Below are 24370 nucleotides of genomic sequence, written 5' to 3' on the forward strand. Positions count from 1 at the left end.
AAACTTATAATTATTGAAAACTTGATAACCTCTAATTATGGTCATGCAAACGTTTAAAATGTACAAAATGTTGTTCATATGATGTTAAAGTTAAAAACAAACTCTAATAATGTTTGCAGATGATACAAATTTATTTCTTATAAATAATGATGTCAATCATCTATATAACATGGCTTCTTCAGATAAATTAAATTCAGTTAAAAGGTATCAAAACACGTTATTTTTTATACAACGCAATCTCGGCACTCTACGCTAAAGTATTCTAATGCAAGACCAAGGACAAGAAAATCTATTGTAAAATCAATGCTATATTTTTCAAGGACAAGTACACATCTTGCAAGGTTAATAGTTTGCAAGATTGTCTTGGTCTTCAAAGTAAAAATAAAATTTGAAGAACGAAATTGCGGTTGACAGAAGATTTAAAGTCTTCAGTCAACCACAATTTCTATCTCGTACAGTCTTCCAAACAAGGGCAAATAAAAGATTTGCAGAGTTAGATTATGAAATTAGAAGTTAGTAAATACGACAAGCACAAAAAAGTGAGGTAGGCTAAGCAAATGCTAATAGCAGGGAAAATAAATCAGGGAATGAATGATTTTTTTTGGGTTAACACTTACCAGTCATTGCGAACTCAAAGCTGTCGAAAAAAAAAAAATTAGCTACCATTCCTAAATTTTTAAAACTTTTTTTCAAGACTAAAGTATATAATTTTGTCATCAGAAAATAAAGAGTTGCTTTAAAGTTATTAAGAAGATCATTTATAATAAGATTATTGATCAATGAGGAACAATACAAAGCCAAAGAACCTTGTGTTACCTCAGAGCTTGTTAGAAATGATCAAAAATATTTCATAATACCACTATCAACAACTTTTATAATACAATTAGAAAGAAAAAATTCACTAACTTAAAAACTTTCCATGATACTTCCTTTTAGAAGTTTATTAATAAAAACTAAATAAGTTTTTAATAGTTTAAATAATGAGTTTATAATAACAAGAAGACTGAGATTGAGTGATTTTAAAAGTTTTCAAAAATTGGAATTAAAGATGCCTTTTTCTAGTAGACAGAAAAAGATTCAGCTTCATAAACATTATTTTTGTAGGAAGAAAAAGATTTAACTACTTAAATTGTTTAGAAAGTTTTAAATTAAGTTTTGGAGAATATTTTCGTAAGACTGTGTTAACATGCTTCTTGGGTATGTCAGAGAACGTGTGAACTTAATAGATAAACAACAAGAAAGTATAATTGCGAAAAGCTCTTTTTTTTTGGTAATGTAATCAGAATCATATAATGGAAGTGAACTGTTAGACTGCTTTTGTTAACCAGACTAATAAAGATTTTAAAACTATATAGAACCTAACTTGTGGTAAAATACAAGATTTAGTAACCTGTAAATAATGGAGCTTAGTATTAGACAGTATATTTTTACATTAATTTTTTGCACCATTACTATTTGCAATGGTAAAAAGAAGTTTGTATTTAAGAAAATTAGTCTGATAAAATAGATGAAAGAAACGATTAAAATTAGAAAGTATAATAATTAGAAATAATAAATAAAATTCACCATATTTTGTATTTTTTGCTTGTTGCACAAGCAAAAAACACAAAGTATTGTGAAACTTGAACCTTAAAATTTTTGATGTCTGTTTGAATCCATCAAATTACACAGGAGGCACAATATAAATCAATGCGATGGTTTGTAGTCATCTAACTTTTGTCTTTCTGCTTTCTATTGTGTTTCCTGTGGAATGATATTATATTGATAAAAAATCACAAAAGAAGAAATTGCATTGCATAAAAAATCACAAAAAGATTTCCAGTCAGATTTAAGAAGGTAAGAAAAGTTTTTCAAGTATTAAGAAGTGTGAGGATGAGTTTGTTGTTAAAGAAGCATGAGTTTTTTTAGTGAGATTATAGCATGATCTAAAAAAACTAAAAGAGAATGAGAAGAAACTGAGCAAAACCTATGGTTAAGGACAAGATGTCAATTTAGGAGTAAAGATTTGTGATTTGGTTATTACAAAGTTAATCAACTGGGTAGGAGATTAAGAAAGAAAAATTTTGAGTTTCAGTGTTAACAGGGTCAGTGGTACGAGAGCTAAGATGTGATTCAGTGTGATAAGCAAAGCTATCAATTACAATAATATTGATAAATAGATAAAAAGAAAGGGATTTATTAATAAAAAAAATCTTAATTTAAAAAGAAATAATATCAAAAAATTACAGTCTTGAGTAAAAGGAGAACATAAAAAAAAAAGAAAGACAATTGAGTGTTGAAAAAAATGCTTATAAAGATCAGAGAGCTGTTTGTGTCAGACAGCTGTGACTTTTAGAGTTAGAGAACCAAAGAGGGAATACAATCAAGACTGAAGTAACAAGGAGATACTAATCAACACTGCAATTTGAAGATGAAATAGCCAATCAACAATGAGATTCGAAGATGAAACAGCCAATCAACAATGAAATTCAAAGATGAAACAGCCAAGTTTTAATTAATCACAAAGTAAGAAAATAGATCTGATGTATTTTAAAAAAGAAAAGATTGTTAAGATGAAAAAATATTTTAAATTTTTATTTATAAGCAATCTATTAAATCAATTTGATGCAAATGATTATATCACACAAAAATATAATATAACATAATATAATATTTTGTATTAAAATATAAAACCTAAAATTAATTTTTACTATAGAAATACAAATGGTTTATTTAAAAAATAGATCAGTTTTTAATTTATTTTTTGTATTCACTTTTTTTTGTAAAAAGTTTCTTTAACCCACGTTTAAAATCTGGATTCTTGGAAAAATAAATCATAGGATTAATAGTTGAGTTTATTTGCATGCAAAGCATTGCAATTGCGTATGCAATTTCAAAATCATAAACTTTACGAGTTGATTGCAACATATCTAATGTAATCCATATATTCATAGGTGTAATACAGCATACGTAACAAACAATTAAAACTGTGACAGATTTCCCAAGAGCAATGCTTGTCCTCTCTTTTCTTATAATTGAATTGTTAATTTTTTGTTTAATAGATACGTCATCTTTTTGTTTATTAGATATGTCATCAAAGTCAATTGTATTTTCTGAAATTGTCTGTGATGAAACTGTTACACTTATTTCAACGACATTTTTAATCTGGTACCACAGCATTTTCTCTTTTTCATGTACTGCTTTTATTATGAAGTAGTAATAAATGCCAAGCACTGCCAAAGGTGTAACAAATAGCAAAAATATGTTAACCAAATAAATATTTGAATTAATTTGTCTAATAAATGGTATAAAAGCAGGTAAAATCCAGCATAATGATATTAATAACAAAATTTTTTTTTTCGTTATATATTTATTGTAATTTGTTAGTTTAGATAACAAAATGAAACGGTCATACGATATCACTGCTAACGTCATGACTGAAGAACCAACAAATAAAACAACAAAGTAAGCTCTCACGTGATCAATGATACAACTACTTAATGTTGGAAAATCTATTTGTTGCCAGCTAGTTAATGGACCTAAGATTGTTCCTACTAAGAAATCAGAAAGAGCAAGAGATGAAATTATTAGATTGGATAGTGGGCGCTTCTTTTTCATTTTTCTAACAACAATTAAAACAAGGCTGTTTCCAAGCGTGGCTGTTACACTGGTAGCAAAAAACAAGATTCCTAATATTGTTGTTAAAGGAGGTTTTAAAAGCTCCATGCGAGAACAATCTTTTTTAACAGCAACCATCATGCTTTTGTGCATTATAGCATTTGAATTTTTTTTAATTTTTTTTATTGGTTGAACGACAACTCTTACTCATGAAAAAAAAAGTAATATAATGTATAAATATATTTTTTTGTGCTTATTAACATAGACTCAAGAAATAAAAAACATTAGTTTTTATTTGATCGTCTTTATTACAAATTAACTTTAATTTATTCCAAGAGTAAACTAAAGGAGAGACATTCAGGCTTTTACATTATTTTTTACCGTTTTTATTATTATTTTTATACAATAAAGATCAATAAAAACTGTAAACAAATTAATATAAGCTAAAGCTTGAAAATTAAAATGTCGAAATTTCGCAATAAAGATGTCAGCGAAACAAAACTTATTTTAGTAGAATAAACTAAACTCTATTTTAAAATAAATATTCTAATCGCAGTCATCGACATTTTAATTAAAAAAAGAATACAAACAGAGCTGTATCCAGGGGCGGCGAAAACTGTTTTGGCGTCCCTATGCAAACCTAAAATTTGCACATTTCAAAATAAGGTATACCTTTTAAAAAAACTATCAATACATGTATTATATAATTTTAAATCAAGTAATTATTAATAACAATTATATTTATAACATTAATAGTAATATAATTTACTCCTAAGTGAAAACAAAGGAAATAAAAACTTAGTATATGTAAAGTTAAAAAAAAAATCAAGCAAATGTAAAATTTTACTTTTAAGTGTTATATACATTAATTAGAGCCGTAACCACAATTTTGATATTAAGGGGGCCTGTGGTTCTTTTAAAGGAGGGAGGGGATGAAACATTTTATGGGGGGCCTAGACCCCCCTGACCCCCCCCCCCCATCGGTGGTTACGGCTCTGCATTAATTTTATATATAGGCAATATTCCTTTAAGCTTCACTCAATTTGCTTTTGCTGCCGCAAAATTGTTAATTGTTTTGTTGTTCACGGCTGTTTCAAACCGAGCTTAACGGCTTCTTGTTTTTTTTTGAAAATATTGACTTAAGGGGTGTTACTAAAACTTCTATAACTTTTAAAATATTAAAGATAATTTTGTTTTGTAAAAAGAATAAAAAGACCAATAAAATGTTTCATCTTAAGACATTTAATGCATTAGTAAAAAAACTTCTTTAAGTTTAAAAAAAACGCGACAAATGATGAAGTTGGCTGAATTCAAATAATTTGATGCTACTTTTTATAAAAAAAAAATCAGAAAAATTTGTTTCTGATAGTTATTCTCAAATATACCTATTTTTTGACCATTATAAAAACAAAAAAACTTTACTTAATTGTTTAAGGATAGCTAAAACAGACTTTATTGAGGTCTGAAAGAAAACCGCACTTTTCGCAAAGTTATGAAAAATGTAGTTAAAATGGGGATTAGCCTGTTAAAAGAGTGCATTTTTAAACCTAGGAGTTCTTGTTTTAGAAACTTTTTTTCCTAAGCCAATGAATTCATTGCGTTGCAAAATAAAGCCAGATTTCGATTTTGGAATATTTAGTCAAAACATTTAAAGCTTAAGCATTTATTTTTTTCTGTGCATACAGTTCTAATAATATGGTGTTAAGTTGTTAATGAATAAACACTCACCAAGTCTAATAAAATAATTCATGACCAAATTTGAGTTTAAGTTTTTTAATTTAACCTCGCTTTTGGTAGTAGAATTATTTTATAGCACTTGAATCTATAGTCTCTTCTCTCAGTAAATAAAATGTTTGAATATACAAATAGCTTATTGAAATCTTTTGAAAATTTGTTTTTATTCCCATTAAAAACTGTTTTATAATCAGTTGGTTTACTGATAGGTTCTTTAAGTAGTAAACTATCTTTGTACATCCGATTGATATCAGATTCATACTCATACTAAACCAGAAATTTTTGCTCCACTCAAAATTTTGATAACGTTTACAAACTCTTAATTTTCTGAACTAATTTTTTACACCAACTTGATATGAGATTTATATTCCATTCTTTAACCAGCGAGGAGGTATGTAAAGCAGAGGTACTGCAAAGGAAGAACTAACTTCTGGTGATAAACATCGAATGGATATGTAATATATCTATAAAAAAATGTTACATATAATGAAGGACAATACATTTTTTAAATTAAATACACAAACATACAAGATCATACCCAACCAACATACCAGTTGCTCTGATCACAAGTTAATATATAAAAGCTAGATTTTTACATACATTTGATGCAAGACTAGTATTCCATTCTTTAACCTGAGCGAAGGTATTGCATAGGTATAAATAACTTCTGAAGATAGGAACAGAATGGGCACCTACCTAATATATAAAACCAATATATTAAAAAATAATATTTTAAACTAACATTACACAAATATTAGAACATAATAAAATTATCTTATATATAAATTAAAGATCTCATATAATTTATCTTACTTGTAAATAGTTTTTTTTGTTGTTGTTGTTTTTAATTTTTTAAATATTTTAACTAAATTCGATGACCACAAACAAGACAAAGACCTTGTCTATAAAATGAATTTTCGCCACGCTCAGAACACACAACACACTTTCTCACCTTAGAGGCTTGAAGCTTTTTTTTAAAAAAAGTTGAAACTGCTCCTCCTGTTTTAGCCTAATACTCATAGTCTCTAATTGAGAAATTAATGAGTTACAATGTGTGTTGAGAGCCCTATTTTTAGAATTTAAATCTGTAATTTCAGCTTCCAACTTAAATACTTGCATTTAAAATTTTTCTATTTGCTCCATATTTGTTTTATTTTCAGAAGTTAATTGATCAATTTGATTCAGTAGCTCCTGACTGTTATTTAAAGTGAAAAAGTCATCTGCATCTGCTGATTTTTTTTTTGGGTGGAGCTTGCGACTGTTGGATTTTAAAAAATTCTTCGTTTTTTATAGCTTTAAAATTTTTTTTATATTTCTTTTTTTGGCGTGTTAACTTTAGGCACATTTTATCAAACTCGTCATTACTAGGCATATCAAAATCAATTGGCAAAAGAAAACTCATAAAACTAAATAAATCACCTCTTATTTTAAAGACTGTCATTAAAATGGAAATGACATTGTTACTGATCTTATCTGTCCTAATTAATCGCTTAACAAAAGGAAAGTTACACCTATCTTCCCAACCATTTTTCCATCCAATATGTTGTTTTAGAATTTCCCTCTCAGTTGAATACATTGTTATCAAAATAATATTGGCTTATTAATAAATATAATAAAAACAAATAAAATAATATTAATTAACAAATACATGCACTAGATAAAAGTGGATTTAACAACTTATCTGATATTAGTTTGATAATCCAAAGAGAAAAATTCCGCGTAACTTTGTTTACTTTTATACTTCAAAAACTGACTCGCCGAAACAGTTGTTTGGAGAATATTCGTTAATAAATAGTTTGGGACGTAACGCATAAAGGTTACGTCATCGCAAAAAAACGTCAACACAAATGTACGCCTAAAACTAACAAGATTAGTTGTAAAACATGACATTTTTGAAAACATATTTCATAACATAGCTGAAGGCACGTAAAATAATTTTTTAATTTTCATTTGCATAAAAGGTTGAAATTTCATTAACTTACGTCATCCATCAAAAAAGTTACGTTTTGCATTTAAAAACGATCAATTAAAAAATATAAATGCTTTAAAAACAGTCTTTTTGTAAATAATTCTCTAGGATGACGCAGGAATCTGATAGAATGGACATTTAGGGTTAAGTGCTCCGAATTTCAAATATCAAGCACAAAGCTATGTTATGAAATCTTAGTTGGCCCAACTCATGTTTTCCGGAAAATATGCGAAAATTAGAAAAGTGGTTCTAAATTATTAAAAATATTTTGGCAATATTTATTTTTATACCAATTAATGTAAATATTTATTTAACAAGGAAAGATAGATCTTTTATATTTTTTTAATTGCAAGATGAAAGCATTTCTATAAAAAAGTTACTATTAATTTAAAGTTTGTGAATTTTTATACTTTTTATGCGGAAATACTTTTTTTTTGATAAACTCATGACGTCACGCTGATTTTTATATTGAGTGAAAAAGCCGTGTGTTATCGATTCCGTCATAAGCGTCATTCTCAATTGAAATTAGGACAAGCCCGATTAGACGTTCTTGTGATATGATTGATCTAAGATACGATGTTATTAATTTTACCTGGGAAAAAGATAATTCTCCATTCGCAATTGTTACCGGTTGGGTTAATAAAATTTGCAAGGCAATACTTAAAGAAAAAACAACGTTTTTAAACTATTTTTGTGAATATAATTTAATGTACTGAGAGATGTTCTGGTTACATTTAATTCTAAAAGAAATACGTCCTTAAAAAAAATTAATTCATTAAATAATTCTGCAGAAACCATGTTTCTACTACTTTTTTTTCTTCACATTCAAGATACAATTCTAAATTGTCGCAATGTTTTTGAAGTTCTTTATTACTTAAATTTTGTAGACTAGATTATATAAAAAATTAAAATTATTGTTGTGAATTGTTAATTGTTCAGATCTTTGCTCTAAAGAGTTTATGGTTGTATCTCAAACCAAGTGAAAGCATTAAATTTAAATAAATCTTTTGGATTTTGAAACCTTGCATTATGCATAATCGAATTTTCGATACTGTTTTCTCTTGCGTACATTATTTACGCTGTGAAATTCAGGCGGTATTCAAGAGGTATTTCTAATATAGTCAATAATTCCTTCGAGGTTTGTAATAAATTTTAAAATCATTCATCGATACGTTTATAATATCGTACATACGATATGTTTTTATGAACGTAACTAAATTATTCATAGCTTTTATTGCAGTTCTGATATCTGTTTCTATATTTTGCAACAACTTTTTAACAACATTTTATTTGTTAAATTTATCATACCACATTATTAACGAATACACAAAATTAGAATAAAACTTCAACCTGATATCTGATAAATTCTCCATTCATTCAATCTCTTGGAGTTCAAATAAGGCATCATAGATTTCAATTTGAAATCGCAGTGGCTTTAACGAGTATCTGACAATCGCTTAGATTTAAAATTTGGTACATATTTAACTTAAAATTGGGATTTTAAGCGGGTCTTCTAAATAAAATTTAAAATACCCGCTTGAAATGTATCGATTATTTACAATCGATACATTTACAATAAAAAGTTTTAAAATATTTGGAATTAGACTTAAAAATATGTGAAACAATGAACTTACCATGATCCGTATAATACGGGTAAGGGTCACCTCTTTACTTCTTTACTTATTATTTCAATAACTTATTTCAATAGTTTTTAATAAGTGGTAGAAAATAAAAATCTATCAAATCTTTGTTTTGAGTTAACGATTAATGATCAATACTTTATAATTTCTTATTGTAAAATTCCCAGCCGGCACATTAAGTTGTAAATGCGCATTTGAGCCTATGAGAGTAAAAGTGGACCAAGTCCAATTTTTTTCAAATGACCCTTATGTATGTAAAACTGCTGAAAATTTGCTATATTTTTAGAGCAAAAACGGACCTAGTCCATAACACATTTATTTCTTATTCAACAGAGGGCAGCACATTTTTACTCTAACAATAAATCACCAGGTATAGAGAGTAATAGTGGACCAAGTCCATTGATAGTGCTTTAATGTAAGAAATCAAGATTCAAGACCACATAAACTACACATTTTCTTAGAATTATTATTATTATATTAGAACAAGAATAACATTTGTACAGGTAAGATGCTTTAAATGAATATCTGATTATGGTTTTATATTAATATAGTGAAGTATACAGCACTTTCACACTTTATAAAGTGACAAAACTGAAATAGTTTGGTGAGCGATAATATAAGATTTATTCAATTGCTCTCAGCAGGAATATAAATATTGATTTGTTAGACAGTAGATATAATGGTCTGTCACTACCAAAGTTACAGCCTCTTTAGAAAGGTCTATTTTGTGGCTTTAATAACATCTAGCTAGGGGAGCACTTGCATGCATGTTGTGTACATGTACATTATTCTTTCTAATGATATTCTGAATGTATGTAATATTTAAAAAATATTTATTGTAGAATAGTGTAAACATGCATTCACGAGCCGCACGCATGGTGTCACTGGCATTGATAAAGTGCAAGAAGGTTCAGAGATCTCTAGCTACAGATACAACAATTGCAGATCCTAACTTAGCAGCAGATATACAGACAGAACGTTCGACATTAGCAGCTGAATCTCCGATTGTAGCCGATAATTCACCGGTTGTAGCAGTTGAATCTCCAATTTTAACAACTGAATCTCCGATTGTAACAACTGAATCTCCGATTGTAACCGATCAACGCCCTCGAAAACGAAAACGTTGTGTAACGAACTGGAAGAAAAATGTGATTAAGCGCTTACGAAATACAGGTAGCGAATATGTAAAGCATGGCGGAAAGTTACAAAAAGCTAAGAAATTAAACGAACATTATTTAATAAATCACAGTTGCAAAAACAAATGTGCTGAAAATTTGACTTTAGAGCAGACTAAAACTCTGTTTGAAAATTTCTGGAAATTGGGAGATTTTGATGCACAAAATCTGTTTCTTGCTGGCTGCGTGAAACAATCAACAGTAGAAAGTAGACGACCAAGAGTAAGAAAAAACAAAATTACGAAAAATGAAAAAAAACATGCAAAGGATTTTGCACGAGTATACTCTGTGTTTGCAGATAATAAGCCCGTTACTGTTTGCAAACCATACTTCTTGGCGATATTTGACATTAGCAGCGGTCGACTAAATCGTGCGTTAGTCAACCAACGGGAGAATGGTGGTGTGTCAGGCAAAGATGGACGAGGAAAATATGATCACAAGACACAACGCATTTATGAGGAACATATCACTCGCATTAAAGATCATATTCGCATGTTTCCCACAAACGAAAGTCACTATACTAGAAGTCACAGTGCATCTCGCCGCTTTCTACCTGCTCATTTGACGTTATCCACTATGTACGACATGTATAGAGAAAAATGCATACAGGATTCAGTCGAACCCCAAAAAGAGTGGAAATTTCGGGACATTTTTAATCATGAATTTAACTTGACGTTCCATCAGCCACTAAAAGATACGTGCAAGAAATGTGACATTTTTAAAACAGACATTGAAATAGAAAAAACTGAACACAAAAAATCTCAACTAAAAGCAGCGCATGAGATTCATTTGCGCAAAGCAGAGAAGGCGCGTCAATCCTTAAAACTAGAAAAGGAAAATGAAGACAATAAACATGCATCTTTTTGTTTTGACCTGCAAAAGGTCATGTCATTGCCTTGCCTTACAACCAATGAAGTTTATTATTGCCGGCAATTATCAGTGTATAATCTAGGCATTCATGACCTTAAAAATGACAATGCAGTGATGAATGTATGGCATGAGGGAACAGCCTTACGAGGTGCAGGTGAGATCGGTTCATGCTTATTGGCATATTGTCAAAATCTGGCAAATAGGGATATTACGTCTATTACAGCATTCAGCAAAAATCGAAATATAAAACTGCACTGTTATGGATGCATTTGACGCAGACGACGAGTATTGAACTGGTGAATCATAAGTTTATGGTCTCTGGGCATTCTTATTTGCCTAACGATGCAGATTTTGGAATAATTGAGAGAGAAAAACCAAAATCCACAGAGATCTTCGTGCCAGAACAGTGGTACAAATTGATCGAGAACTGCTCTATGAAGAAGCGCTTCAGTGTTGCAAGATTAAGCACTGATAATTTCAAGAGTGTGAAGCCCTTATTGAAATTAATTACAAATCGGAAAGTGGATGAGAGTGATCAGAAGGTCAACTGGCTGGATATGCAATGGCTGCAACTTAGAAAGAACGAGCCATACAAACTGTTTTTTAAATACTCTGTAGATGATGACGCATCATTCAGTTTCATTTCGCTAGCGAAACGCGGACATCAAACGAATCTTAGTGAAGCGAGTTTGGCTCCACTGTACCGTGGAGCAACAAAACTGAGCAAAGAAAAATACTCAGATCTAATGAAACTGTTAAAGTATATTCCTCCCATCTATCATGACTTCTATCAAAAGTTGGAACACAGCGGTCACAAAAAGGATGTACTAGAAGATGAACTGCTCGATGACAGCGGCGATGATGATCAGTAAAATCGTGTGGTTTTTATTGTACTGTTTGTAATAATGAGGACTATTTTTGCCGATAAATAGTAAATAGTAATTGTGTTTTTTTACAACATAGTATGAATTTGTACTACTTGTCTTAATTTGAATTGCTTTTGTAAACGAATAATATGAAATTTGTTCATGATTTTACACTAAAATGATTTAGCGATTTGTTGATTATGTCTAAAGAAAAAATGGACCAAGTCCATAACTATTATTATATTATTAATAATTATTCAAAAATTTATTTGTGCATTTCACATATCTTGTTGTCTAAGAAAAAAGATTTAAAATGATACTAGACATCAATAATATTACATATGGCTGATTTATAATATATGCAAACACTAAGAACGCTTATTTCTAACAATATAGAAATATGGACTTGGTCCACTTTTACTCTTATGGGCTCATTTAAAACTTGTTTGAATACGCATTATTCTGGTATGTATGTTAGTCATTTTATTGTGTTAAACACGCATTAGAATTACGCTTCAGATGCGTTTTAAAACGAGTATGCAATGTGAATCCAACTAAGTATCAAACTCGCATTTGAAACTCTTGATAAGCAAAAAGCTAAATAAGCAAAAAACACAGTAATTAGATATTATTCAATATGGTGTTTTCTTGGTATTAAATGCGCATTTAAAACTTTTCAGAATCCGTGTTTTTCACGAATGCTTGTTAGCCATTTTACCGAGTAGAACACGTAACAGAAATACGTTTTAGACCCGTAGATTATTGGACACATAACACGCGTCTGAAACGTGTTTTTATTACATGTACATACAAACGCGCACACGCATTGGCTCTAAAAGTAATAAAAAAAACTAATACTTGAAAATTTTATTAAATTAACCTGTACAGTTTTCAATATGCACATCTATACTATAGTTTTATAATATAAAAATACATGTTATATTAATTTTATAAGAACAAACTCGCACCAAAATCTTCTATTAGTATACGAATGTATTACTTACCTTTTATTTTATTTTTTAAATGTATTATTTCTTACAGTTACTGTTTATACAACTAAAAATTGGGAAGAGTGGGGAGAAGTGGGACACGTAAATTTTTTTTTAGGGTAATTGCAATATATATTGCAATTACCCTAAAAAAAATTGAAATCCATTTTGTTGAAAGATCTGACTGCATTCGCTTTTGGTGGTACATCATAAAGAAGGAAGACTTCAAAGAAAAAAAAAACTTCTGATGTTTTTCGATAGTTCTACCAAATTTAAGAAATCTATATTAGTAAAAAAGAAATTAATTTAATTAAAGGAAAAATTTTTACTTAAATCTGAATGCATGCAATCAGTTTAAAGTGAGACACATTACACATCCACAAAAATATTAAAAGTTTCAATTGAGTTAGTTTTACCTTTCTGTATTCTTTGTCGCTCATTTCGCCTTCTTCGTCACCCTTAAAAAGACAAACAGCAAAGAACTTAATACTTTTATAACACTATATAACTTGATACGTAAAAGCAAAGATTAATAACAATATAAAAATTATAATGTTTGTTTGTTTAATAAAATTTTTATCAGTTGCAGTGTTAATAATGTACATGTCATTAACAATTTTAACATAAATGCAATAAATAGATAAATTCAAATAATAACTTGAATGTATATCTAAATTAGTGAGTTTATTTTGTATTTATTATTGGGTATATATAATTTTAGTCAAGTTTTTAAAAAACTGATGTTATTAAGAAACTGCAAGAGTTTTGCTTATAACAATAATAAAACATTTTTTCTCTCCCTTGCTAAGGAGTGTTTTCATTACTTTACCATACATAGAGATTCCATCTTTCTATGTAAATACTCTTTGTAAAGATTCCATCTTTACATAGAGTATTTGATCCTTTCAAAAATTCAAATTTTGCTAATTTTACATTTTATATTTTACCCTGGGTTTAAAAGAATAGAGCGTCCATGAAATCATTTAGCTGCATTAAAATTTGCATTTCTTATTGTGCATTTTACTTTTATTTTTTATTTGTTAGTTTTCAAATTTAAATGCAGATTTTCATAAAGAAATGCATAGTTTTCATGCAGAAATGCATAGTTTCATTTACAGAACAACTATAACATTAAAACCATCAGCAATATGAAACAAGTTATAAACATTAAAAATTACAGATCTTAAATAAATTATGGGTACAAGTAGCAAAAAAGACATTTAGCAAATGGCAATAATTAATTTATGTTATTATCATTCTCTTTGTTTAAAATTCTTGCAGTTACAGCAAATGCAACAAACAGATTTTAAACTTCATTGTCTAAAACTTTCTCAAACACAATGTTTCTTTCAATCACAATGTTTCTATTTAAAATAAATTGATGAAATTCTGTTGCCTTCCAATGTTCTAGTTTAAAAAGACCTCTTAGACTTCTAATTTAGAAGCAGTGGACTGATCAACTTTCAACATTTGATTTTAAATCAGTCGTTTCTGATCTTTCTCAAAGCTAATATAAATTTTTGATTTGAATTTCACACAACATAAAGATATTGATGACACACTTCAAGAAAAAAATTGCGCGTAGTCTCAATGGCTAATGAAAGAACCATATCTAAACAATTTATTATAAATCTCATGCTATTCCTGTTCTTATGTAATGGGTAAGCATTTGACCTAAGTTCAGCATCAGTTCTTAAAATTGCATTATTATTTGTATAAATACTCCTTTTTTTAAAATTACTCTGTCACAGAAGTTTACCAATCACACTCATTTTTTGATGTGTGAACATCTAACAAACGCGTGTGCTGGAGCATCACAAATAAAACTATGCAAAATAAACTTATTCTGTTTTTCATTATTAACTAACCCATTAATTATTAGATTAATAACTTCTGCTACAAAACCTTGTAAATAAAATTGTGTCATGAAAACCTGATGGTATTCAATTTCCAATATAAATAGCCACTGGAAAAGGACAAGATATTATATTTTACTATTGAACAAAAAATTGGTTCCAATTGCTCATTATTGGAGCACTGAGTAGAAAGTCCATCAGTATTTACATCAATAGTTATAAAGTTAATATCTACATCAAACCTTTGTAAATCTAAAGGCTATTACACTTGCTCAATTCAATGTGGATACAATATAATGTGGAGAATGTGAATGTGGTAATGTTTGGACATCTTTTGATATTTTTCAAATTTTCTAGACTGCATTAGAATTAGTAGTTTATTGTTTACTGCATCTCTTATTAAATTATGTATAATATACGCTGGTTTGGGTTCAGAATCAGTATCACTGAATTCAACATCACTAGAAAAACCAACCATATTTGATACTCTACTTTGACTATCACCTAAATGTATATTCACTTTATAGATATATAATTCTTTTAAATCATTTTTACTTATTTTTCGGAAAGATCTTCAGGTAACAGTTCATCTAATGAACTTAACATTATATTACATAGTATATCTAATATATCTACGTAGATATACCTTCATTACAGTTTGCACTGATATGTTTGTATATGTAATAATAATTTAGCAGAACAATAAATATTATTGTTCTGCTAAATTATTGTCACGTATATTAACATACAGTGAAAACTGTAATAACTATATATGTATACAATCGTGCAGGACATTTACAAACATTTATATTATAATTGTTTTTATAACTTATAAACAAATGACGTGTAAAGACCTGTGATGGTATAGATTAAACCATAATAATGATATTAATAATAATAAAAATAATAATATGACAGTATTAACAACGATAATAGTAATTAAAATAATAATAATATTAATAATAATAAAAAAATAATATAACAGTATTAATAACGATAATAGTGATCAAAATAATAATTATATTAAATACAGCAAGGGTCGAAATAATATATCATAACTTAATATATATCAATGACTTATATTATAAGTTTTTAATATAATATTAAGTTATAAGTTATAACTTAATATTATGATAATGAACTTGATAATAAATAATATTAGGTACTAGGGTGGCCCTAAAAACAACTTTTTTGAAAAAAATCTGCTCCCACCCCTTAAATGTGTTCTATATAATACGAAAACACTAGGTTTAAATTTTTTTTGAAAAAAACATATTTATAGAGGTCCCCCAAGACCCTTTAATATTTAACGGGTCCCTAATATTTTCAAAAAAAAAGTTTCTCAAAAATAGGTCAACCTGGTACTCAAATGAAGCGCAATTATATAAAAATTTCAAAAATAATATTCATTTTGAAAAATAAATTTGAAGTTTAAACTTATTTATCACAATTATCATGAAAAATTCACTTATTTCATTTTTTGCTAGAAAACAAGATTTTTACGTAGTAAAACCTAAAATAACTATATTATTTCAAAATGAATGTTATTTTTGAAATTTTTATATAATTTCGCTTCATTTGAGTACCAGGTTGACCTATTTTCGAGAAACTTTTTTTTTTTAAATATTAGGGACCCGTTAAATATTAAAGGGTTTTGGGGGACCTCTAAAAATATTTTTTATTCAACAAAATTTTAAACCTAGTGTTTTTATATTATATAGAACACATTTAAAGGGTGGGAGCAGATTTTTTTCAAAAAAATTGTTTTTAGGGACACCCTATTAGGTACGTGATTAAAATTTGTATAAATATTATACTGTTATATATCATTGGAAAGAGGATTAATGCAGTATTTTAAAGATGAAATAATTATCAAAATTGAACAATTCCTTTAAAAACTATGACGATTTAAATTTTTTTTGATATATGGATTTGTTGGAAGAAACTGTGGTCAAAATTAAGTTTTTTTAAGCTTAAATAGTCATAACTTTGTCAATTCTTATCTAAATACAAATATCTTGATATCAAAAGATAGGTGTAAGAGTGGCTACAAATTTATGTTTATCACTAGCCTAGTTTGTTGCCCTCTCTATCCCCCTAGATCAACCCGTTGATCTAGGGGATAGAGGGGGCAACAAACCACCACCTTTACTATAAGAAATCAAACACTTTTTTTAGAAAAAAGTATTTTTTTAAGACATATGTAATTTAAATATACAAAAAAGGTTGTTATAAATTTATATTTATATGGAGGTGGGTGTGGTGGTGATGGTTTGATACACCCTAGTATCAAAAAAATTTGTCTTCGCAAATATTTTTATCTTTATTAAAATGAATTCAATCAGTATACAATATAAAATTATGTTATACAAGAATTTACGTATACAAGTGGTGTTTACATTGAATTATGTGAGGGGCGTATGCTCTCCCAACCCTAAAAATAAAAAAATTAATGAAGAAAATAATTACTGTTTCCTAAATTCTCAAACAAAGTTTTTTCTGTATAAAAAAGGTTCTATAAATTAATATCGGGCATCCACCAAGTATAGAGGGTGAATGTAAAACTCATGGTAATGTGTTGATGATGTTTTAACACACCCTAATATAAAAAAAAAATTCAATTATGAAATATCTGATTGGTTATTTAAAGTACAACAACAAAGAATAATAGAAACAAAAATCTTCAAACTATTTTGTACTTGAAATAAATAAACGTTACCAGTAGCAACATATGACTTGGATACTAAAGATTAAATAATACAATAACACAAAAGATTAAATAGCATAATACACAAAAACAAACTATATTTCTCTATACATACACACAAAAATACACATTAATCTCTTACCAATTAATGAAGTTATGTTAAAGATGTAAAAGAATTAAAAAAGACTAAGCAGTAACAGTAGTTTACTAAAGAAAACTTAAATTTCAATTTATACTTTTTGTTACAAAACCTTTAGTTAGCATGTATCAATAAAGTAAACATCTTTGGCATGTATCAATAAAGTCCATCCATGTAAAAGCGGGACAAAAAATTGAAATTTTTTAGTCCCGCTTTTACATAGATGAACTTTATTGAGACATGCCAAACTTTTCAGTCCCGCTTTAACATGGTTGGACTTTATTGATACAGCGGGACTTGTTGAAATTTGAAAGAAATCTCAGATTTTATTCAAATTTCAACCAGCGGTACCTATCAATATAATAAAAAATGTAAAGTTTGATAATGTAAGATCTAGTGGAAGAATGTGGCTAAAAATTGGTATCTGACCATTTTTGAGGTTGCTGAATTCAAAAATGTTAATAAAATAGTGAAATTTAAATTTTTTGATAATTATTTTTTATTTTAAAATGGCAAGTCAAATTTTTTGTTTTGTCACCATGCACTTTCATTAATTCCCGGAGTTGCCCAAGTCTCATAGATTCGATTTTTTTTTTCAAATAAAGTAGGCGATCCTAGGCTATCTTTATAAAAAAGATCGTTTTGTTTTCTTAAAGCATAATAAAGATATGTCGCTTTGAAATTTAGACAAAATATTTCTTTATTTGGCCGCTATTCTCTATTATAGATTTTATAGTGATACTTTTTGTGTGAATAATTTAAGTTCTAGTAAAGTGAGTTCTAGTAAGTTCTAGTAAAGTATGACTGAAAATTTGTCCCTGACCTTTTTTAAAGGTGTTGAATACAAAGATGAAGAGAAATTAACCTAATTCCTAGTATTTTAGAATAATTTTTGAATTTTAAAATGTCAACAGTTCTTTTTTTTTCTTGTAACCATAATTTGCATTTCATTTATTTCTGGAGTTGCCTTACTCTCATTGTGAAATGAGAGTAAGGCAACTCTCATTGTGAAGATGTTTTGGAAAAGTTTAGGTCTCTGAAAAAAAAAAAAAAAATTATATTGCTTTGCATAAATTGCATATTTATGATCAATATTTTCAAAAGTATACATGGAAATATAGTTTACTATACAACACATTGAAAAAATAATTTATTTTTTTATTATTCTAATAATTAGGTATTATTTCAAACTATTGATTGCATGCTAAAATTTTAGGTTACATGCTTAAATGTTGACGTTGATTTTAAAGCAAAATCATCATCATCGGATACCCTTTTTATTTTTATAATTGAATGAGAAGATGGTATAATATGATGGAAACTTCTTGTCCCAGGAATAGTGGCTGCTATTAAAAGTCTATCAGTACGTTTGTTTCTTACTAGCTCCATTTCTTCAGCAGTGACGTACACAAACGTAATCCCACTGATTAACTTTTGACGGTATTCAAACATTGCTTGAGAAGACAGTATATGACCTGTGGTTGGACTCTGCAAGCTAGCTGTTGCAACAAGCCTTTTAACAGTGCCACCTATTCCATCGCATGGAAATTTTCCATGGCTTATTGCAAAGAAATTCCAGATGCAACGAACAGAAAAATCTTGAGCGTGGTGACATAAATTGTAAAAATATTTGCAGTTTTTATACTACACAGCCATCAGAAAAATAATGAGTTTTTGTAATTGTGGGACAAAAATGAGTTTTTATATGATTAATGGTTTTATACATAACTTCATTGATAAATCCAACATCATGATTCAAATCATCTGAAATTACACAAAAAGAAGATATTTCCATTTTCACTTTCTTGCTGTAGATGACAACTGGATAAAGATAACATTGACTCCTGCTCCAATGGTAACTCTGTATCTCGTCTTGTACTACAAAAGTGTAATTTTGTCAAAAAATACGCCAGTACAATAGCCTCATCAATACTAATTGTTTCTTTGAGATGCTTTATATAGCTCGATTGTGATTTTGCTATAAATGAATGAAAATTAGCAAGTGTTTCAAACAGGAGCTCTATGAATTCATTTAATGGAAGTTTTTTTGTTAATAGTTCAGTTCTATCTGTTGTTGTCCACTGTTTGAAATCCAATGACTGTTCATTTTCATCTCAGTCATATTGCTCTTTTGGATCATCATTTTGTATGAGAAACTGCTGGAAATAAATTTGGGCAGCTTGTATGCCTGGACAGCTATTGCATCGGTGAATCATGCACACTTTAGATTTTCTGCTGCAGACAATCTTTTCAATGATTTCATAGTAAGATGTTTCAAGGCCTATAGCACTCAATATTAATTTAACATTTTGGTGTATTGTACACCCACAGGCAGAATGCGTACCTTTTGGATCAGTAAGGACGCACCATTTAGGCCAAAGACTGTAAAATTTAAAAAATCAAATTTTATAGCCTGGGTACTTTGCCTTATATGCCACATAGAGCTCCTTTAAGTTACACAAAATCAATTTTTTTTAAATGTATTTTTCTTCCACAACATTTACACAGTCTTTTTTACCAGGCATTGCATTGAATACTCATTGTCACAGTAAAAAAGCTTTAAAAGTTCTATAACACCTTTACTGATTCGATGCCGTTCAACCAAATCAGGGTATGCTATGATGCCTTTTTGGTCGCGTAAAAACTTTTCATTTTGAATTTTGTGTTTGAAAACTGAAAACTCTTTTGCTGCTTTTCTGATAGACCAAGATTTTTGGATAATAATCGAAATTTAAAGTTGCTGCCCTCTGTTTAAAACATTAAGTTTTTCTTTCAAGCATTCCACAAAGAAATCTAGATCACTAACTTTGGTTTGAATTTCCTTTAGAACTTCATTTTTTGGTGCAACAAAATCAGATTCGGTTACATCCAGAGCAGTTGCAAGCTTCTAAATAACTGCTTCTTCAACTTGCTTTATCTTTCTCTTTCCAAGTTAAGGCTTGTCAGAGGTTTTGGGTAAATAAACTTTTAGAGGAGACACTTCAAGTTTGCATAAAGTACTGTTGAGCAATGATCCTGTTGATTCCAGTATAATTTTTTTTTCCTTGTATTCTTCAGTTAATTTTATCTCCAACTCGTTCTTTTCTGATTCTTAACTCGATGCTAATTTATGACTGCATTGTGGACAGTTTTTTACCTGGAACTACGAATTAACCTTTACTGGATAGGTACTTTGCTGTATCCAAGTTGATTTCACGAAGACTACCTAAAAAAAGGGAAGGGAACTCTTTTAATATGTATAAAAATTTTAATAAAACTTTTAAAAGTTTAAAGTTGTATAGCATTTAATAGCACTTTCAGAAGTCAGCTAAAAGGTTAAATATAGCTAAAATAGAATTTGGCTGCCAATAATTTCATTATTGTAACTCGCAACATTTTCAAAAAACTAAAAGTTATGATTACTACAAAATACCTTTTATAACTTTGTTATGAGTATTAAATGGATTGCAGCACCGTGTTAATTTAGTAGTATAAAGCTTCAAATAATCATGTTTATGATGGAGACAAGTTGTTGGTTTGACATTTGCTATTGAGAGCCTAGTCCTCTACATTAATATTTCTCTTTCATATTCAGGAATATTTTCAAAAGGTTCAATTCCCAGCAACGATGTAGATGTTGTGAGATGACATTCACTTTCTATGTTGACTAAGAAACTGAATTACCAAACAAGATTTAATAGTTATTTAATCTAAAATTAAAATAATTTTTTTTTTTATTGAAATTTGTTATTGTAAACTGTTGTTTCAAAACTATTTTTAGACGACATAACTGACGTCGCAAAACTATATTTATACATCACAGCAGGCGTTGCAAAACTATATTTATCATTATAATTCACTTCACAAAACTTTATTCATATATAAAAACCAACCTTAATAAACTGTTTTTGCACATCACAATTGAACCCATGAGAGTCAGACAATTTGTGAAAATGTTACCTCGTTTTATGGTTAAGTAATATTATACCATTTTAAAATTCAAAAATTATTCTAAAATACTAGGAATTAGGTTAATTTCTCTTCATCTTTGTATTCAACACCTTTAAAAAAGGTCAGGGACAAATTTTCAGTCATACTTTACTAGAACTTACTAGAACTCACTTTACTAGAACTTAAATTATTCACACAAAAAGTATCACTATAAAATCTATAATAGAGAATAGTGGCCAAATAAAGAAATATTTTGTCTAAATTTCAAAGCGACATATCTTTATTATGCTTTAAGAAAGCAAAATCATCTTTTTTATAAAGATAGCCTAGGATCACCTACTTCATTTGAAAAAAAAAATCAAGTTCATGAGACTTGGGCAACTCCGGGAATTAATGAAAGTGCAACCTATGGTAACAGAACAAAAAATTTGACTTGCCATTTTAAAATAAAAAAATAACTATCAACAAATTTAAATTTCATACTTTATCAACATTTTTGAATTCGGCAAACTCAAAAATGGTTAGGTACCAATTTTTAGCCACATTTTCCCACTAGATCTTAAATTATTCAATTAAAAGTACAACTACAAAATCCATAATAATGGACTTCGTAAAAAAAGAAACGTTTTAGGCTGAATTTCAAAACATCATAACTTTTGAACCGTTTGGTTTTGGTAGCTCAAATTTTGCATTTTTTCATGTTTCATTAATAGATACCACTGGTTAAGATTTAAAGAAAATCCAAGGGGTGACTGTAATGACTGTCCCACTTTTACATGAAATTACCCTTAAATCTTATTATTAAATAACAATTTAAAATAATGTAAACGTTTGTTGAGACATGTCTTTCAACATATCTAAGAGGACCAAGGACAGAATGTTTTCAACAAAGTTTGGCATTCTGGTCTTTGCCATAAGCTTGCTTATATGATGTATCTGGAAAAGTTTTTGAGATTACCAAATCGTTTCTTTTTAACCGCTTTAATTAAGTCATCCTCGAAGGCCAACACTCTTCTTTATTTCCAGTAACTTCTGGGGTACCTCAAGGTTCTATTCTTAGTCCTCTTTTGTTTTTTTATCTACATAAATGATCTTCCCAACAACTTATTTGCTAATGAGTTATCAAAATTTGTACTTCTGTCTTGAAAAAAAGTCATCTCTTTTTGATCGCTTAAAACAGGCAGTCAATCTTGAATCTGATCTCACTTCTGTAACAAATTGGGGCTCACAGTAGCTTGTATATTTTAACTCCAACAAAACTCATTTCTTTACTGTAAACAACTAGTGCAGTACTGTCGACATACCTATATAAATGAATAGCAACTCTCTCACTGAGTCTTCCTCTTTATGTCTTCTTGGATTATCGTTTACTACTGACCTTTTATGGAAACCATATATACAATCGATTGCTAAAATAGCATCTGTTAAACTCCCAACTTAATAGTGGTTGTTTGCAGCCTTGTTGGAAGTGAATCAAAATAAAGAGAAAAAAAAAAAACTTTACCTACTCATTATTTGTTCTAAATTGTCTATAGAAAAAAATAACAATGACTCAATAAAAAGCAAGAAACAATCAGGAATGAATAAACAAACAACTATAAAAAAATTTTTGTGGATGCATAACAATTATCACAACAACATAGATCTTTAATTGAATACTTAGAGCAAAAGACTAAATACTAAAATAATAAAGCAAAAGACTTGATACTAAAACCATAAAACAAAAAAACTGACTTATCCTCTCAAAAGCATCTAAAATACATTATCTAAAAAACGATTAGAAAAAATTTTTTTCTAACAAAATAATAAAAAAATTTGACTAGACTATATCTACTGATCTCAAGTTAAAAGTAACTAATTGGTATTGAATGTATAAATTAACTAACTGATATCGTTGGATGTTGCCATTGAAATGCTTTAAGCAGCTAAAACAATATAAAAAATGTTTTTCATTATTTACGTTACATGTATTATACATAAAAGTTTAAGTTTTAATGTTGCCAATATATATTAGTTATATATGAACATTTTTTATTTATATTATTTATTACAGTTGATAGATTACCTGTGCTAAAAAAAAGTCTAGTATTTAACTGGACCTTTTTTAGCAAAAGATGCATGATACAACAGCAAGTAGTTACATATTACGATTATTATTGGAGAGACTTACAATGTAAGATAAAATATGTAACTATATTGCTAATATATAAGTTACGTTTTTTTAAAATTCAACTTTAAGGTGGTAACCCTAGAAATAAAAGTTGATTTTTGATGAAATTTTCAAAAAAAATATTTCTATTACATTTAATTAAGAATTTTAATACCTTTTCAAAAATGTATAACAGGAATAGGTTTTTTTAATATGATTGTCAATATATTGATATAATTGTCAATTGGTTCTTATTACTTTTCCCTAGCAACGCCCTAGCAATATGTAAATGCCCTAAAAAATGCAGCAAAATACTATTTTTGAAACATTTTTATGGCTATACTTTAAAACTATATAGTGACTATAAGCTATACTTTAAAAACTAAAACACTTGTTAAAGTTAAAAGGATAAGCATGAAGTTTGTCTGGTGACTTGAATTGCTTATCGAAGGCAAATTTCTTTTTTGTTTTGAAGTCTATTTATTTGGATTTTTTATTTTTTAAATTTTAGTTAGTAAAAATGATTTCAACAAAACAAAATTTGCAAAGAAAAATAAAAAAAAATACCACCAAAGAATTGCCACATGGTTAAAACCAAAGAAAAAAACATTAACAACAACAAAACTAAAGCAGATTTAGAAGCTGAATGTGCAAGCTCCAGGAAACTTAAAACTGCAGGTTTTGTTACTGAATCTAGTAATAATGATGATAGTAAATATTTTATGTTTATGGATATTGAGCAAATGAAA

At 28.5% G+C, this 24370-nt stretch overlaps 1 protein-coding gene and 1 long non-coding RNA gene across 2 annotated transcripts; both read right to left on the reverse strand.

The window, feature by feature from the left end:
- Nucleotides 1–2716: 2716 nt before the first annotated feature.
- Nucleotides 2717–3798, reverse strand: LOC105845321 (octopamine receptor beta-1R). Its single transcript, XM_065819281.1, has one exon. It carries the CDS (start codon nucleotides 3748–3750, stop codon nucleotides 2737–2739), a length of 1014 nt encoding a protein of 337 aa, XP_065675353.1. The 5' UTR covers nucleotides 3751–3798; the 3' UTR covers nucleotides 2717–2736.
- Nucleotides 3799–5476: 1678 nt separating this feature from the next.
- LOC136091415 (uncharacterized) lies at nucleotides 5477–6034 on the reverse strand. Its single transcript, XR_010643974.1, has 2 exons — nucleotides 5932–6034; nucleotides 5477–5795 (listed from the first exon to the last, which is right to left on the reverse strand). It is a non-coding gene; the product is annotated as an uncharacterized LOC136091415 (long non-coding RNA).
- Between the last annotated feature and the right edge of the window lie 18336 nt (nucleotides 6035–24370).

This window comes from Hydra vulgaris, chromosome 15 (genome assembly GCF_038396675.1).
Source record: "Hydra vulgaris chromosome 15, alternate assembly HydraT2T_AEP".
Lineage (NCBI taxonomy): Eukaryota > Metazoa > Cnidaria > Hydrozoa > Anthoathecata > Hydridae > Hydra > Hydra vulgaris.

Coding starts and splice junctions, on each gene's coding strand:
- LOC105845321 (XM_065819281.1), bottom strand. CDS start 3,750: ATGCACAAAAGCATGATGGTTGCTGTTAAAAAAGATTGTTCTCGCATG.